We start from the raw sequence: 19,428 nt of genomic DNA on the forward strand, positions 1-19,428 counted from the left end.
CATGTGGGATGAGCTCTTCGGAGTAGAGATTCGCAACCATCCAATTTTCAACAACTGTGAGAAGCAAACGAGTCAGCAAAGACAAAAATCCGCTTCACTATCCACGTATAGGTCTTTGCCACAGTATCTGGGTTGTTCTGAAAGAGGGTCTACTCACTGTTACGTAGCGGTGCCTAATAAAATGGCCACTCAGTGTATGATTTGGGACTGACCGTAGTTCGTTTGGCTGTGCAGCAGGCCAGATTTTGCAGTTTCCCCCATTAAAAACTAGAAAGCCCCCCGCCTTTTTTTTTTTTTTTTTTTTTTAACAAAAGTGATGTCCAAATACTTTTAGCAGTGTAATGTATGTATGCGTGTATTTTCTTACGCATGTTCTATAATTTACATATAAATAAATAAAAATCTGTCATCAACAAATGTTTTTTTAACATATTATTACCCATATCTTTACTGTTTTATGTACTGTACCTAATTACTGTGATCTTTTATACCTCTGAACTTCAGATCTAGGTAAGAGCGCTTAGTAAACTGAGTTTATGTTCCTGCTCTACCATACCATGAATCTTTATTGGAAGATTATAATACCCGTTATTCCCTAAAACGCACAAATCCTTACCTCTCATAAATCAGTTTTACGTACAGGGTTACATCTTCGCAAATTTTACATCCTTTCTGGATCAATTCATGTTTCCTTGAAAATTTCAAGTATAAACGCTACACGTACATTCTCTCTCTCTCTCTCTCTCTCTCTCTCTCTCTCTCTCTCTCTCTCTCTCTCTCTCTCTCTCTCTCCACAATATTTATTTGCATCTATTTTAAACGCATTATATATTCCAAGCGTGTTAGCTGGAAACATGTTCTTGAGGCATGTCAGCTCGTTTAGTATTACACGTAATATTGATTAGAGTTCCAGAATGTCGAGTAAAGATTTATGGTCCAGAGATTAAAGATGTTACATCTGGCTAATCAATTTGACTAGTACCTAGATGAGCCAGAATGTGAGAATTCTAAAACACTATTTATTACCTAGAAGCAGCGTTTAGGTTAGCATACAGGACGGACCTAAATATGGTGAATGAGTTTTAATTAATTTTCAATTATCTAAGTGTGTCCAACATTCCAATCCAAGGAATTTTATTTGGATATGCTCTGGGTGCAAAAAACCGGTACCAAACAGATTCTGTCTTACTAACCCATTTGGCTGTATATGTTCTCCATTTCGTTTTATTACACGTTTACTCAAAAATTAATCCTTCACCAGAAATAAAGCCAAGAGCAGTATGGGGTTTAACTTTCTGTACCCTCAAACGGTCGAGATAAACATTAATATAATTATTTTTTTTTCATGTTTCCTCTTTGTAATTTACACTGGTTTCCATTGAATTATTTCTAATTCAGTAACTTCTAAATAAAGCTGAGTGTGCTCCTCTACCATAAAGATAGCCAGCCTCCTGGTTGACAAAATTTTAACGGTTCAATTCTGACTTTCATACTTTTCCCTGCATTTCACTGGAAAATTGCATTTCTTCCAGTGCCTTCATATCATATAGGATGGCGCCTTCGTAGCCAGGTAGCAGGAGCAGCAGTGCGTAGCACATGCTTCTTGATATAGACCGGGGTTCGAGCCCGTCACCACCAAATATGGAGGATGCGGAAAGGTCAGGGAATGACCACCGCATATCCCTGGAACAATATGGCCTTAGTTGCTAATGCTCCTAAAAACCAAATAACAAAACATAACAACAACATATCATATAGGATAGCAGACAGTTCTTTATATGGGACAATACGAGTTATTGAACATATTTTACTGAACTTTCCTTTGAACTTCCTCCCAAACCGAAAAGTTTTGAGTTGAACAGTAACCCAGCATCCATGAATCACTGGATACAAGCTTGCACTTGACATTTAAATATGTAAGTGTTTTTGATGGCACTCTTTCAAACAGCAACACGAATGACAGACACCAGAGAACAGAATACAGTGTGGCTGCTACTAGCTAAGAAACGTGCCAGATGTGAGTGACAGATTTAAGTCCAATGGGTACCTTACCAGGTAAACTATCTACCAGCACTGCAGAACATTTCAAGAATACAAGAATCACTGTTATCCAAAGAGATTTCGTACAGTGGCGATTTAAATAAAAGCCGAGAAGAAGTGGAGGGGGGATGGCCTGTATTTTTTTTTTTTTTTTTTTTTTTGAATAAGGCTGAGGAAAGGTTGTTCCCAAATGCAGCGAAACAAACTGAAAAATAAGAGTACAAAATTCCAGAAATTTCCAAAGAAAGCTATTCTTCTGAAAAACAACTATTCTCATCCTTGTAGATGACAGTGTCGACGCGGGGAAGAAAAGATAAAAAGAGGATGTCCTTTTAGATAAAAAGTATTAAAAATAATAAATACAATTTCTCTATGTCATCACACTTTGCATATGATTAATTATTGCAATCATTCCTACCCTGATGAATAGCATGTTCACCTTCCAGAAGGAGGGTGTGGGAATAAATATACAATTGGCATATGCACTTAAAATATTATCACGCCTATATAATGAAATCAGAAACAAAACGTAATATCTTGATTAAAAAAAAAAAAACTCCTTGGGACTTTCATGTTTTTAACAAAATGTACCATGTTAATTTTTAGTTAACCATCCTCGGTTTGGCCTTCGGGTTTATCGTTATAGAGCTACCTATAACTACGAGTAAGGTTTTCTAATCCCATTGGGAAATGTACCATTGTGTTCCGTGTTATTTATTTATTTATTTTTTATTTATTTATTTTTTTTTTATGGTAACTCTATGCGCGAAAGTGATTTGAACTTAAAAGTAATCTAGTACAGTGTATGAACTGAGATGACAGAAGATACTTGTAGACGTTGGGCTTGAATTTTTGTAGATAACATTACAAAACTTTTCAGCAATACAAAATTATACAGGTTGGTACAGTCTAGGGCGGATGTGGGGTCAATAGCAGGATGAATTTGTGATTTTGTACAGTTAGCAATTGCTTAGAAAAAACTAGTGCAAAGGGGAAAGACAGAGTTAAGTTTTTTTCGATGTAGGGTTATCAATTTTTGAGGCATGCTTAGATCAAGAAACGTTAGAAATCAGGGTTATCCTGAGTAAAAACGTGTCGTTTATAAATCTGAGGGTCGCAGAAGATGTGAATGGGGGCAGCAGAATCTTTTTGAGAGAATAAAAAAGATAGAATTCGATTTTCGATGGATTAAAGTCAGTTTTTATCTATTCTATACAAAAAAAAAAAAAAAAATTTTTACTCGGAAATCAGGAAACTAATCGTGGATACTCGAAAAGTTGCAGAAAAGAGCTTGCCGAATTGGAAATGGTGATAGTATGGGAGTTAACAGGCATAAAGGCTGCCAGAGCTAAACTGTGCCTTTTCTTTTACCGTACATTACTTAAAATTATGTACTCATCAGATTTTATTTAAAAACGCTCAGGGCTGAATTCGTTTTAGATAAGCAAATCATTCTGGTAAATTTGATCGTCCCTTACGTGTTTAAACAGTGTTAATGGTCTCAGTAAATATTGGGGGGGGGGGGGGATTTGACAGCAGAAGTAACCGAAGAGTAGAAAGAAACGTACTGTCATCAAGAAAAGCTAAATACTGTATATTATTTCCAGTTAGTCAACGGAAAAAGGTTAATAAAAAAAATACAAAAAATACAGGAGGGAAAAATGTTATGAAATAACAGCTAATGTCAGCTGAGAAATTATAAGACAGACAGTCATCTACCACTACAGACACTGGATGGTTACACATTAATAGCCAGTTTCACAGAAGAAACTAGCTACTAATTTCAAAAAGTGCCGACAATAGATAAAAGCAGCTTGTTTAGAAGACCTAAATTTATGCCAAACACCGTCCAAAATTTTAAAAGTCTAAAGCAATTCTGAGTTTCTCCAAACTTTTCCACCATCAGTAAATCTGCATTGATGGAATTCATATTGGTGATCGTTAATCAGGTGGAAGGTTTCAAGACAGTCTACAACTTGACGGCTGATGGATTTCCTAATTACTTTGAAAAGGGTTGCGGTAAGAACAATGGGCCGATAACTGGGCAGAAAGGATTTGTTATCCTTTTTAGGAATTGGCTAAAATGAGAAAATTTCCAAGAAGAAGAAGAATAAACAGTGGAATAAGATAGTGTAAAGCAATGAAATGTAAAGCAGGATTTTTACTCCGATGCACAGATTTTAAGAAAGTGCAGAAATGCCATCAGGACATTAGACCATCGTGGCATCGAGACTGATCATGATTCTGTTAATTTCTTTCTATCGGAAAACCAAAGGAGATATTGAGTGGGATGCGACACAATGGGAGAGTTAACGTAAATGCGTATAAGTTATCTTTATATGAAGATGCGACATTGCGATATAACACAGGCGGAAGTAATAAGTATAGACGAAGAGTAGGGCAATTCTTTGCTAATATTTTCTTGTCTTTATTCAGCTGATTAGGGAGTAGCCATATTATTTCTTCAACATGGTCTCAAGAAATGTTATGGTTTCGTGGTTTCCTCTGTTTCCGCTTTTTGCTGGCATTTGCACCAACTTCTGAATTGAGAGTTCTCTAAATTTTCCTGTGGCAGCTCTTATACATCGGTTTCTTTAAACTGTGCCGCTCTCCACATTGACTGTCCAGCAGCACCATATACAGCACGTCAATTGACACATCTATTCTATCTATATGATAATTTAACACGTTATCTTCGGCTCAAATACATTTGTTTGGCGTTTTACACGCATAATGAAACAAACCAAAACGTTTTAGGGAATTATAGTTAAAGCTATAGTATTAGGAATTATAGTTATAGTTAAAACGCATATCGAGATTCTGAAAGGCAACAAATATTACTTCAAAAAAAAGCCGAGTGACGCGCGTCGACGAACAGTTGAATATGCAAAAGCAACTGGTCCTTCAGTTATGTTGTTTCTCCTTCCTTCCTTCCCTCCCTCCCTTACTCATCCCGCCAGATAACTAGTGACTTTCGTAAATCCAATTTGCTAATAGTTAAAATAATTTGCAGTTATTTTCATAGTAAATTATTTTCAGTACCATGATGGCAGTTGTTTCGTTTCTTTAAAGTGAACAAGAACCAAAATCCATATCATGGCACTTCCCCCAAATAAGAACAAGGATTTTTGTTTCCGCCCTTAATAAAGTTCGCGCGCGAATGGGGGGATGAGTTCATTACGGTCATGAACACAATTACAACGAAGAGGGTGCCAAAACGTCTTTCCTATTTTGTTGTTTCACAATGTTTTTAGCTAGCGGCACATTAAATTTGCCAGCCACTTGGAAGAACACTGGGCAATATCAGGGATAGGTGGGGAAGGGGGGTGAGCATGATCAATGCCTATGGATTGATGAACACGCGAGTAATACATACACAAAACTTAAAACACTGAGGCGTTATGCGGCACAGAGAAACATAACCTTCGTGTGCCAGTATTAAATTTCAAGTATTTGAATCTGCTGAACTCCCCCCCCCCTCCGGATCTGCAAGTAAATCAGGACGAAAACTGCATTTTGTCACAGCTTACGATAACAGGCATGATTCCCCAGCTAACCTGGAATCAATAACAGGGAACGCCTTGGAATATTTCATACTTCCCATTCTAACGTAAGACGGCTATCTAGCTAAAAACAAAAGAATTATAACATTATAAATAATAAAAATGCAACATATGAAGCGGCTTGAAACGTGTTCAAAGTGAAATCGATCGTCTAAAATCTCATAGGCGAGCACACGCATTGACCACTGAGCTAACTTTCAATTGAGTGATTGCATTTCCCAACCAAGGCTAGTAATCCTGTATTTAAGAATTCCGTATTCAAAAAAGTGTTACTCCAAATTCTCCAGTATGAACCAAGGAATTTGTTCAATGGATTTTAATAAAACCTCAAATACAAATTTCAGTAAAACTGAATCATACTTTAAGCGAACAGATTACAGCAAAGGATTGGTGCGAAGTAATAGGAGAAAATCAACGCTGAAATGCAGGGAAAGATAGAAAGTAAATTTAAAGCGCAGGGCGTTCTTTACCACTTATTCAAACAAAATTAAATATTCACCTGTTAAGCTTTGTTACTTCAAGCAATAAGCAGTTATCATTATTAAGTTCTGCGATTAATCCGGAAAACATGGCTATTCAATTCCGAATATTGCAAATCGGCATTTTTATACTGAGCTATTGCTCAGTAATCATACATTTAGTTAGAAACAATGATCGCACAATTCTTGCATTTTGCAACTTGACTGATAAAAACTTGAGCCATAATTATGTACATTGAATATAATGTAGATATATTCAATAATAACTACAACGGCTCAATTTCATTGGTTGGGTGGGGGATCTATAAACGTATTTTATGAAACTTTATCCCACAAGACATCGGAACCATAACTTTCGTCATATCCTCTAGACCTTGCAAAATTTTACAAACAAAATCACGTCGTGGCCTGAACCGCCGATCAAATGTACTCGTACATCCCAAAAGACATATTACTGAAAAGTATATTATTATACAGGTTAAAAGTATTTTACATTTACAAATTTTACAGATTCCCTGTTTCATAATCAGTTGTGAAAATTTCTTAATTTCAAATTTCTAATTTCATAATCAGTTGTGAAAATTTCTTAATTTCTAATTTCATAATCAGTTGTGAAGTAAATGGCTTACACTTCTGAGCATCGTGTATTTTGTACGAAATGGTTTTCTAAAACTGGTAATGTTGTTGAGAAGCAGCACGAATTTTCAGTAAGATCTGATAGCAGAGAATGTTTAACCATATAAGCATTTAACTAGGTTGGTAAAAGATTAAAGCGACTTGGTATTGTGTATGACAAACGGGTGAGGTAATCACAGGCATAAATAAATGTGTGCTAACGCTAGAAAACTTTGGAAAATTACTCATACTCCTAAAAAATAAAAAAATAATAAAACGGTTATGTCTCACCAGGTTGGTTTTAACCAATCTGGTGAGACACAGCTTTAAGCAGAAGCTAACCACTTTAACCATTGTTCAACAAGGTATAAAAATGCTTTCCTACCAAATTTCAGGTACAATCCCTAACCAATAATGACATGATGGGCGATTCAACTTTTTACACATTACACAATTTTTGGAAGACACATTTCGTTATCTCTTATTTGTATCGTTATCATGGATACAGATAAGAGATTTGTATCCATGCTTATTTCTTAAGGACGACGTGTACAAGAATGGAAACAAACTGATATAGCTACTATAGAAAGCATCACTGAAGAAACACAAGTTGCAACAATGGAAAATTTTTCGTATATCTGCAGGTGCTATCAGATGCATGGGAATCCATATTATACTGGAAATGTTTCAATAAAAATTAAATTTCCCGTGCTTCATAACGTCAATAGTCGTTCAAATTTTATCCTTGTTACACAGACGTGTGACATGTTCCGATTTTAATAACTGTATTATAGAAAACAATCAGACTGTATGTACATACAGACTGGAGAAGCCTAAGAATTTGATATTCATATACTCTTAAAAATTATTGCTTAATGATTTCTTAAGTAATATATGCATGAAAGTGGAAATCAAGGTGATACCGCAGTAAAGATACCAGTAATGGAATGATATGTTAATGAAAACTAAATGAACAGCTGTAAACGTTCTACAAATCCTTCCCCGTGAAATCACTACTAATGAATGCTGACATATTTTTCGCATGTCCTCATGAAACATTTACTGATTGGTAGAAATGCTTCACACAAATCTATATATTATCAGAACCGTTCTTGTATTTATTCACGATATTGGCAGCTGCAAATATAAATCATAAACCAATAAGTCTTAACTAATAATCCAGTTCATAATATTAATCAGAATTTAATAAGTTAATCTAAAAATACGAAATTAATCACGCGACTGCCAATTGATACGTTTAAGCAAGCGACTAATCGACATTGTAAATAAACATATTAAAGGAACGATTATGAAAGATATAGCCGACCGGGCTAGCCAAGTGGGTAAAGTGCCTGCCACCCCAAAAGTCGCGGGTTCGATTCCCACCTCGGATTTGGATCACAGTAAAATGCAAAAACTTCGGGAGGTGCATTATGGCCACAGAAGCCGATGTGCCAACAACTAAGCAAAAAAAAAAAAAAAAAAAGACAGATGTACTAGTAGTGTAATGGATAAAAAGAGTTTCATATGTGCTTTTATTACTTAGGGTGTGATGATCATTTCCAGACATAAGAGTCTTTCCCTAACTACTCTTTTGACAGGCAAATTGAACGAAGCAAGATAGATGAGAGATATAGATAAAAATGCATCTCACCAGAAGGTAATTTCTGATTAAATGAACGTTACACTGGAAACTTATTTTAAACCTCATAACCATGGCATTCCGCAATCCAACAATTACTACTCCTATCTTTTGGATCACAAATATCACCTACAAATAGATCACATAATCCAGTACAACCCCAGTAAAGCAAAATTGTGTACTTGGAATATATATTGTAGAAGTATACTAAAGGCGTAATCACAGTACTAACATTAATAACATGCATTCTGAAATATTTCTGGACGCATATCACAATTCAAAAACATTTATTACCAAAGTAAATCGTGTTCACTATTGGCCTAAAATCACAAATTGAGGGGTACGCCTTTATTACCAAATAACAGTCAATTTACAATACATTACAAGAGTTAGACTTCCATCAAGAAAAGTTTATACGAAAAATATTGACTATCAAGAGGTTTAATAAGGTAACACATTATAGCGAAACATGTTGCTAATATCAGTAATTATCGTTATTGATAGCAAGAATTACTCGTATTTTTAATTTAATATCTTTGAAAATTTAACTTTATTAAAACGTAATTCGGGAATGTATGTTGATAAATGTCAGGAGTATAGTTAAGTTTATTTTTATTTTTGTTTAATCCATATGCAAGGCAGTACTTTAATATTACCGAGAGTACCACCGGGTCACGTCAAGTTGTAAAACATAAAAATAATTTTGCAATATTGTATTCCATATAACCATTAACAGTGGTGTACGTTTAATTACACCGCTTCTAAAAACCACACTGCCAAAGCAGGATAAGTAGTCAAACCAGAAATGTCAAGTAGGGACGATAAGCTCAATTTTCTCCTCTATTCCCATGTTTAATTTTTGTTCATCTATGCATTCCTTATGAAAGAGGCATCGTTTCTTTTGTGTCCCCTCTCTAACATGATAGTCATATTAAAACTAGACTGTTATTTACCGCATTGTTCTCAGATGTAATTTGTCCCCATTCTGCTAATCATGTGAACACATGGAATATACTAGACTAAACAAAACTAACCTATAATTTGCTCCTTTTCATAAAACAACAAAATACTGATGTGACAACTTTTTAAAGAACTTGCGCTGTACCATTCGACATTTTAAAATGCTATTTTATTCATCTAACGCTTGGAAAAAGACATTAATAACAAATACAGCTCACAAATAGCTATTTCAGCTATTAAAAATTGTAAATTAAAACAAAAAATTAAACATTACTTTTCTCCTTACGTATAAAAAATTTTACTTGAGCCGGTGTACCGCCGGAAAGATTTGTTGTTGTAGAGTTTTTAGGAGCATTAGCGACTGAGGCCATATTGCTCCGGCATATTGTCTGTAAATTGCTTGTCCAACAAACAGAAAATCGTCGATTTTCCGTTTGCTGGACGAAAAACCATACTACCATCGCTTGAAACCGACTAACTTAGCCACGCTCTGAAAACGGCCCGTAAAAATTCCTCACGTCATCGAGGGGTTCGAACTCAGGCCGTTTCCACCCGTTATGGGGAAAATGGCGATCCTATCAACTGTATTACACACGAGGGCACGGGGAAGAGTATTGCCTTGTGCTGATTTAATTTGGTAATAAATAATTTTGAAAAATCGCCAGTAATCAAAGATATCAGAGAATGTGTGTTATTAAAGTTAACATTACTATAATTACACATTTCGTATACTTCTACAACACATATGTAGACATTTTGCTTTACCCTAAGATATGCCGGATTCTATGATTGACTTGTATGTGATATTTACGATCCAAGGTTACAAATAAGGTTCCAATTCAGTACAGTGGTTAGTTTATTTTATCAGTAAATTCTCTTCCCGGTGACATGCTTTATTTATATCTCTCGTTCATATCACGTCATTCTAATCTTCGGTCGAAAGAATCAAGGAATAGTTAGGATACAGGAAAAACGCCTTAGTGTGAATTTGATCAATCGAACTAATAAAAACATAACCGAAGTAATAAAAATACACAGGAAATTCTTTTAAAGATTACTGATTCAACCGTTATCGATTTACAATGTCAGTTAGTCATTCGGAAAAAAGTATCAATTACTTAATTTCATATTTAAAATTTAACTCATTAAATTCTGGTTAATATCACAAATTCGATTTCTGGTTGACACTTTTGGAATAATATATCATTTATCTTTGCAGAAAGAAAAATTAAAGGCCAATATCGTAAACAAACATATATTCAAGAACGGTTTTGATAACCAATAATAGATTAGCTTACTGTGATATTTCTTACCTGGTTTTCAATCTGCATAATAGGATTACTAGTGCCAAATTTCTTAAACACAGCTTGATTTATTACTTTGTACAGCAGTGATAACATTTAGGAGGAGTTTTTTTTTTTTTTTTTTTGTGTATAAGATCTGCTAAGATCCTCTTTATATCTGTGCACGAGTTTCCATTTCTATCATCAATAATGCGTAAGCAGCTTGCATTAATCTTCTCTTCTCTTCACTATTCGTGGTTGTATACAACACGATGTGATGTCGCCACAACGTTTTCCTTAACACGCAACATGTGCTTTACCATATGTATATCTTGGGAGGGGTTCTCTTTGTGGAGCTATCGCACTGTTAAAAATAACAAAGAACATACGAAATTAACCGTACAGCGGAAAAATAACAACACATCCAAATTTGGCCAATATATAATAGTCGCATTCAGCATCAAGTGACCCGGAATTTATATTCTTTACTACTTTTTCAATGCTCCGGACGGCAACAGTTTCAGAGGTTAAGCTAGCTATATCAATTTCTTTCAAAGAATCATCGTTTTGGTCGTTCTTAAAATCTCCTTTCCTAACTTACATTACACACCCGTTAAAAGGGTATGTGATGTAAACACAAGAATAATGCAGACTACAGCATTCGGAATTTAGATGTTTCGGAAATCATGTTAACTTAAATTATAAATTTCTATTTTAACAAACTATATAAAGGGTACAATTACTTAATAAAATTATCAAAAATCCCAAAAGCAGATAAAGCGCGATCACATATATAATCATCATCGGATTTTAGTTCTAATACGGTATAAAATGAACACTGATTTCTATGAGAGCATATCAACGTGAAATATGTTATTCATGAAAACTTGTCCAAGAAAAAAAAAAAAAAAAAAAAAAACGAACGCAATAAATGGAACTGATAATATTAAAAAGGCAACAACCAGGGAAAAAAAACACGATTTAAAGCAACTATCGACGTAATTCCCTTTATAAAAACTGTCAAAGACTACAAATAAGAAAAATACATATTATTTATACGCATTCAGGATTCCGAAACAACAGCGAAAACCAAATGGCGCATTTTGAAATTTAAAATAAAATTTAACAGAGAAAGCTATAAAATTAACAACATAATTCTATTTATGAATGGGAAATATTCACCCCTTTTTTACCATAACATTAAAAATGAACCATATTTCATAAACTTCATTCGCTTAATAATAAAGTGGTTTATTAAAAATTACCAATGATGATCCAACTGTCAAATACAAAGTCACAAACCGTTTGAGCCCCAGAAATGCGATCATGCATATGCACGATCGCTCTTTTGATTGCGATCATCATATGAGCTGCTCCTGCAATATACGAAATAAAATCCCTGGGTAAGGAAGCTATCTGTTCGACGAAACTGTTCTACGATGCAGTGCAATGTGATACTAATACGGTTTGCTACACATATTCCATACAGAATGCGTGAGGCTGGAATGTTTGTTCGTAAAGTAATTGAAGTAAACCATATGGACCGCCGTTCTGTGTTTCGGTATTAACCGAAATGTAGGAGGTAGCAGCGATCAAACTCAATGTCCCTAAACATAACCAGAAATTAGTTTATCTGGTGAAAATGCAGTAACACATAATAAATATAAGTCGTTCTCAATATGCAACTACGACATTCTTTAATTCAAAGGCAATAAAGCCCTAACTATTTTGATTTGAAATACTTGTAGAAATAGTGATTGTAGGAACGGCTATAATTTAGTTTAACGTTAATAAGTTAACTGTGTTTAATCTCAAAAACAGCCTGCAACTTACGCACGGTTTTGTCGAGACGACCACGGCCATAGCTGAAGGAAGAGCTATCGCACGAGCGATGGAAGAAGCGGCGGTGAGCTATCCTGAGTCGATCATCAACAGCACCCTACTACTAACACACATGGCCCCCTAGACTTTCTCATCGAAGCTGCGCCAGTCACGTGATCAGCTGTTGCCATGGCGACAGAATCCCAGAAATAGGAGCCTACGCTTTTCTCATACATGTGTATGATGAATACATCGTTTTTCTCTTATTATTTGCTGTTGTGATTGCATCGGTTTCGGCTTATTTGGCCTTTTAGATGCTGTAATGTTTCATATCCACGTCAGAGCATTTGACAGTTTTACACAGGAGAAAAGAGAATATAAATATTTTCAAGCATGGGCGCTTGCTGAGTTTCTCGAGCTTCACTGTACACTTGCACCTGCTGCACAGACATCCTACATGAAAACCAGTTGCAAATTTCTATATTCTGATATGATAATTTTGACAAATTACAGAACTGAAATACTAAATTTAATTACAATTCATCCACAGAGAATTAACTTCTCTTATATTAATAAATTGAATAATGAATGACTAAGTCTCTAATTCAGAACCTATGATGATGCATTTTTCCATTCCGCGTGGTAATTACAACATTAACTTACACTACTACATCTTGATTTTAATATATAGTTGCTTGGCATTTAAAAACAAGATACTGCAATGCCTAGCAACATTTCGAGTGTTTGGAACAGCGCGGAGTAAAAGGCAAGTCGAAAATCAAAAAACGTACCATGAAGATAACAAACAGCAAGTTCTAAATGCATTAACATCTATTCCGATAACATGCGGGTAATTACTATGGAAAGGCTCAAGGGATAACAGTTTCCAAAGTTTTATTAAAAATAAAACAGTATGCGCTTCTTACAAATGCGTGGAGTGGCACAATCCTAGGTGGTAGATGACTCTCATCAACCGGTGCAATACCACCACTTTGCTTAATGGAGGCCTGAAATCGTGGAACCCATGTTTAGTCTCCAGAGCTAAGTTCCGGTCAACCCTTCCCCATCTCTTCCATCATGCAGTATGATTGATGATTTTTGAGGTTATGATGAACATCGTGGCGAGATCCAATCTTCCTTATATTTCGAGGGTACAGCTCTAAAACGGCGTTCGCAAGGCCGGCCGCTAGTTAGTACACCGAACCGAACCTATTGGTGACTCTTTAGGAGGCTTCCGGATCAGCTAGTGTATAATCTTGCTACCTCTACTCTGCTAGATAGTGACTGGAGGGAGTCCGAGTAGTCTGCATGCGGGGGGGCATTGTCGAGGCCACGTTATGTCAAGGATCTGGGTATATTCTTACCATGTGTACGCCCTATCCAAAAATTTCATTACTTCATAAAGCATTCCCACCCACTTTTCATCACTATTGAATACACCATATATTGTCAAACTAATAGAGTAAGCTTATCTGCAAAAAAATCTAAACCTCCCAAACACTTCCTAATTCATATCACAAATATACGTGGTCTCAATTCTAATCGCAACGATGTCCATTTCCACTTGAACTCTGCCAAACCCCATGTACTTTTTCTGACAGAATCTCAGTTATCCGTTGATTCAACTACTGCTCATCTCAGTTGCCCATATTATTCGCTGTACGATTCCTTTCGCCTCAAAGGTGGTACTTATGCATATGTCCGTTCCGAAATTTCCCTGTCAGAGACTTGGCAATTTGGAATCTCCTCTTTTCGATCTTCTCTGGCTTAAAATCTCTCTACCTCATTGTGTCAAATTCATCTGTTGTCTCTACCGTTCTCCCAACTCCACTAATCACTTGGAGCTCTTTGACTTCCTCTCTTTGCAACTTGATTGTCTCCAGTCCAACTTTCCTAACAGTGAAGTAATTTTCCTTGGTGATTTTAATGTTCACAATTCCAGGTGGCTTCCGTTTTCTAGTCACCGACCCAGCTGGTCGAGATGCTGAGATTTCGCAATTACTAATGACCTCACACAGATTGTTCATTTACCTACAAGAATAATGGACAATCCTAACCATACCGCCAACAAGCTTGATCTTTTTCTCACAAACAATCCTTCTAAGTACACGGTCGAAGTGAGAGGTCCTTTAGGCACCTCTCACTTCGACTCAGATCACAACTTGGTGATTATCTCTTCTCCAATGGAGCGTTTATCTCATGGCTATTCCTAACCTCGTATTGTTTGCCATTACAAGAATACAAAATGGAATGATCTGCGAGATTTCTTTTCTTCTTTTCCTTGGTCGGATTACTGTTTCAAAACTTCTGATGTCAATGTTTGCTCAGATCGTGTCAGTGAGATTGTTCTTGCAGGAATGGAATCCTTTATCACACACACCACTTTAAAATCTCGTCCTTTATCTAAACCTTGGTTTTCCAATAAATGTGTTAAAGCTGTTCAAGAGAAGAACGTTGCATATCGTAATTGGCTTGTTTCTAATTCTTCAGTTTCATTTTCTGCCTACACCAAAGTTCGCAAACAATTGTAAGGCAGTTATTAATCAGTCCAAACTAGACTTTGAACAGGCTAAGATTAGAAAACTTCCTTCTTGCCCTAATGGTAGCCGAGCATTCTGGTCTCTTGCCAAAGTTATTGGCCGAAATTTTTGCCCATCTCTGCTCCCACCTCTGTCAAAACCAGATAGTTCTGTTGTCACTTCAGCCACGGATAAAGCTGACCTGCTAGCATCCCATTTTTCTTCCAGCTCATGTATTAATGATCTTGGTAAAACACCTCCCACCATTCCCAACACGCTCCATTCAATGCCTCCTGTGGACTTCCGTCAAAAGGATGTCAGAAGGATTTTGACGAATCTTGATGCTAAGAAAGCTCCAGGTCCTGATGGTATTTCTCCACTTGTTCTCAAAACTTGTGCTCCTGAACTTACTCCTGTTCTTTGCCGCCTTTTTTCACTTTCTTATTCCAAAGGTGTTTTTCCTTCTGCTTGAAAATTTGCTCATATCCAGCCAGTTCCTAAAAAGGGTGACAAATTCCTCCCATCTAATTATCGTCCCATTGCAATTACTTCTACTCTTTCTAAAGTAATGGAGAAATCAATTAACCGCCAACTCTTAAACTACCTAGAAACCTTCCGTCTGATCTACGATCGCCAGTATGGATTCCGCCAGTGTCGATCCGGTCTGGTGATATTCTGGCTTATGTTACCCATTTATGGACTAATTCAATGGAAAAGTTCGGTGAAACTCAAGCAGTTGCTCTCGACATCTCAAAGGCTTTTGATCGTGTTTGGCATAAAGGTCTTCTAAACAAGCTTCCATCTTATGGTTTGCCAACTGTTTTTAGTAATTGGTTGTCCAGTTTTCTCTCTGATCGCTCACTGAGGGTGATGGTAGATGGCTCTCTGTCTTCTAACTTCTCCACTAATGCCGGTGTCCCCCAAGGTTCAGTTCTTTCCCCCACTCTTTTCCTCTTGTATATCAATGACCTTCTTCCATTGACTGGAAATCCTATCCATAGTTTTGCCGATGATAGCACACTGCATTCAACTTTCCATATTGAGAAACCTTGCCCTGCTCAATCAGCTTCAACTTTTCGAAAATCTGCTACCAATTCCTTAAATGCCGATCTCCAGGTAATTCTCCAGTGGGGCAAAGACAACTTAGCTGATTTCAATCCTTCTAAAATAAAAAGGAATTCCTAAAATCCTTCTTGTCTTATATCTCGCAAAAAGGATTCTTCTGCTGCTATGCTTATCTTTGGTGAAACTCCGATTTCTAGGCAAAATGATATATCTCTTTTGGGAATTACCCTGACTTCTAATCTCTCTTGGCACAAGCACATTACAAATATTGCTTCCTCTGCATCTAAAAAACTTGGTTTTCTCTTTCGCTCACGGCGTTACTTTTCTTCCAAACAGCTGTTCACTCTGTACAAATCGCAAATCGCCTACCATGGAATATTGTTCCCACATCTGGGGTGGTGCCCCCCAAAACCTCCCTCAGGCTTCTTGATTCCAATCAGAAAAGGGTAGTTAGGTTAATTAATGATTCATCTCTAACACTCTCCACTCGCTGTCCCATAGACGTATTGTTTCTGCTGCATGCCTCTTCTACATTTCCATGGGCACTGTTCTTCTGAATTGGCTTCCATAATTTCCGCTCTCTCTTTCAAAACAGTCCGAACACGTGCCGCCACCAGCCAACATCCATTTACTGTCCAACTTCAAACTCAGAACCAACTTTTCATCTTCCTCGTTTATTCATTCAACTGCCGTTTTCTAAAACAACCTTCCTTCATACATATTTTCTGAAAATTACAGTCTACAGAAGTTCAAGTCCAATGTCAACAAATGTCTTTTTTCGTCTTCTCAACCTCCAACCCAAGCACGGTACTAAGTACTATAGGTTCTAATACCTCTCGTGTTTGGGGTTTACATAAAAAAAAAAAAAAATCGCGAATTAGCATGGTCCGACCTGGGCCGTGCCAATTCGGGATGGTGCCACATTGCAGGTGGCACCATCTTCTGCTTCTAGGAACGCGACTGACGAATCAATCCACTTTCAAAGTTAGTAGGCTAATGAAGAATGCCCCTTTCCGGAGACTATTGATGATTCATTAATCCAGTGGTGGTATAACAGGTATTCGACTGACTATGGAGGTGAAAACAGCCAGGGGCTCGCGCGCGCGCGCGCTCGCTCGCTCTCTCTCTCTCTCTGTGTGTGTGTGTGTGTGTGTGTGTGTGTGTGTGTGTGTGTGTGTGTGTGTGTGTGTGTGTGAGGAATTTTATGATGGGATTTGGCACAAAACGTCGTCTCGAGGACGCAACCCTAAAATTCTGCAGTGCATCTTAAGTTGCCCAGCACACCTAAAGTGACTGTCTACAATAAATAGCAGCCAACTAAACAGCGGTGCTGTTAATTGGCCAATAACACAGAAAATTAGCAACCCTTCATTATTTCTAATTTTCATGCATGGAGTACATTTGTACGAAATCAGAACGTCAAGGAAAATAACGGATTCAATAGTGTTTTCTAAAGCTACTGTAATAAATTTTTTCTAACAACAGCAAAGCAATACCAGTCAACATACACTGCAGCGAGAAGTGGTGTTTCTTGGTATGTTGTAAGCACGGGATTAAATTTCTTCAGAACTTAAGAACGTATATAAACCTCTTCAATCAGGGCTGAGTTAGCCGATCTCAATAAGAGGAGAAGGGTTTCTCCCCCTTGAGTTATTTCGAGTTTTAAATCCACAAATATACAAATTGGCCAGTGAACATACAAAATGATGACCATATGTAAGGCTGGTTTTACCTAAGCTAACAGGGTTGTTTGTTTGGGAAGCTCCCGCGACCTTAATTTATGCCCCCAAAAACAAGGTCAGGGCCTTAGATTACACAAAATCCAGCACTGACCTTACGTAGTACACATCAGGCGATGTGGCAATATATTCCCAGCGAACACAAAGTGTTGGTTGGGAATTCCCAATAGACAAAATACTAAAATACATAAAATCACGCATATGATGTTGATCAACATAATTCTGTAGTTGTAAGATTTCGATATTCTCGGAATTTGATATAGGAAACGGCGCTGTTTTTCATACAAAAACAACAGCATATAAATATTTTTGGGCACAAGTTTTCATCACCATCGCTGACCACAATTCCATAACTGGATTGTTTCGACCTTCTTAAGTTGATAAATAAGAAACTATCCTGCCTATATATATATATATTAAAAAAAAAAACACCTTCATACATTTTATTTGACGCAAAGTTCGCTGAAATCAGCAGTCTAATAGATTTTAAGCAAAATGCTTTTTATAAAGAATGAGCATTACGTGTCGTTAAATTGTGGTTGTCGGGTAAAGAGAAGCAGATTCGGACAAAAACAGTAGTGTGATATTACATAACATCAAAGTAGGAATTTGAAATTTCTTCTGTTTTTCTATAATATCCTTCATTTTTATTTATTTAGGTAGAATCAAAGATGAAGAGTGTCTTAATTAGGATATCAAAATGTAATATTAAACAGCAACAGCATTTCAACAAAAAAAATCTATAGGTGATGCGGGAAGTGAAAAAAACCAATAAAATAAATAAGAAAGCGTTAAATTATACATTGACAAAATCTGCCTCGATACTCTTATTAAATTTGCTAACTCTGACGTGGAATTCGAAAATTATTTCTATGCTCTAGGAGAAACGAAGAACGGCGTTATTATACAGCAATACAATAGGACTTTTATTCAATGGAACATTTCCGATTTCTTCAAAAAGACAATACGGTTGGGGAGGGAACAAATACATCTGATAAATTAATAATTTATAAAGTTTAACACAAATGTTACTTACTGTTTAAAAACTCGCATTATTTGTGTTTTATTTGAATTGAACGCTTTGTATTCCATTGTTTTACAAACAAACATTATCGTAAAATTTTAATTTTGGTCATGTTTCTCTAATATCACCTAAATTAACACATTTTTCTGGATTGTAAATAAATGCAAGGCTTTTATGAACTTGAAAATGCTTTGATGTACTTTAAACTACTCGAAAATATTTAAATATAATTACACTCTATAATTTGGACTACCCTTTCCTCCTACAGTCCGTATTACTGAGGTTCTATTGTACTAAAAGCCATATAGTTAAAAAAAATTAAATAATAAATTTTAAAAAATATATATAAAAAAACAAATAAATAAAAAAAATGGCATCTAATCTCCGGAGGAACAATGGCGTTCTTCGTTGAAATAATTTGTAATAAACCCCTTTCCAAATAATCAAGCATTTGAGTCTTCCAATTCGCAAGTAGTGAGGTGAGGGACTAAAGTATTAACAATACAAATGCATATACATTTTAGCCATTTGCAATGGGGGAATAGGAGATCACCGGTTATGAAATGACACGCTGTGATTATGAAAACTGAAGAAGACAATACCATAAGGCACGCGCAATCAAAAAAGAAATAAAGAAACAACACTAAATTTTTTGACTCAGCTTTATCACTTTACTGC

General features: G+C 36.2%; 1 protein-coding gene across 6 annotated transcripts in view; it reads right to left on the minus strand.

Moving 5' to 3' along the window:
• bru3 (CUGBP Elav-like family member bruno 3) overlaps positions 1–19,428 on the minus strand; it is a 714,377-nt gene that overhangs the window by 584,839 nt on the left and 110,110 nt on the right. Inside the window, exon 1 of one of the 6 annotated variants that reach the window (XM_090373303.1) lies at positions 12,416–12,517. The exons of 4 other annotated variants lie outside the window; for them this stretch is intronic. In XM_090373303.1, the coding sequence (XP_090229429.1) occupies positions 12,416–12,445 (30 nt within the window). In that variant the 5' untranslated portion in view covers positions 12,446–12,517. Of the gene's footprint in view, positions 1–11,847; positions 11,938–12,415; positions 12,518–19,428 lie in introns of those variants that run through there. One more of the 6 variants, XM_090373295.1, reaches the window with a different exon arrangement.

The sequence above is a fragment of the Mastigoproctus giganteus genome, chromosome 1, assembly GCF_048544385.1.
Source record: "Mastigoproctus giganteus isolate SK-2022 chromosome 1, ASM4854438v1, whole genome shotgun sequence".
Lineage (NCBI taxonomy): Eukaryota > Metazoa > Arthropoda > Arachnida > Uropygi > Thelyphonidae > Mastigoproctus > Mastigoproctus giganteus.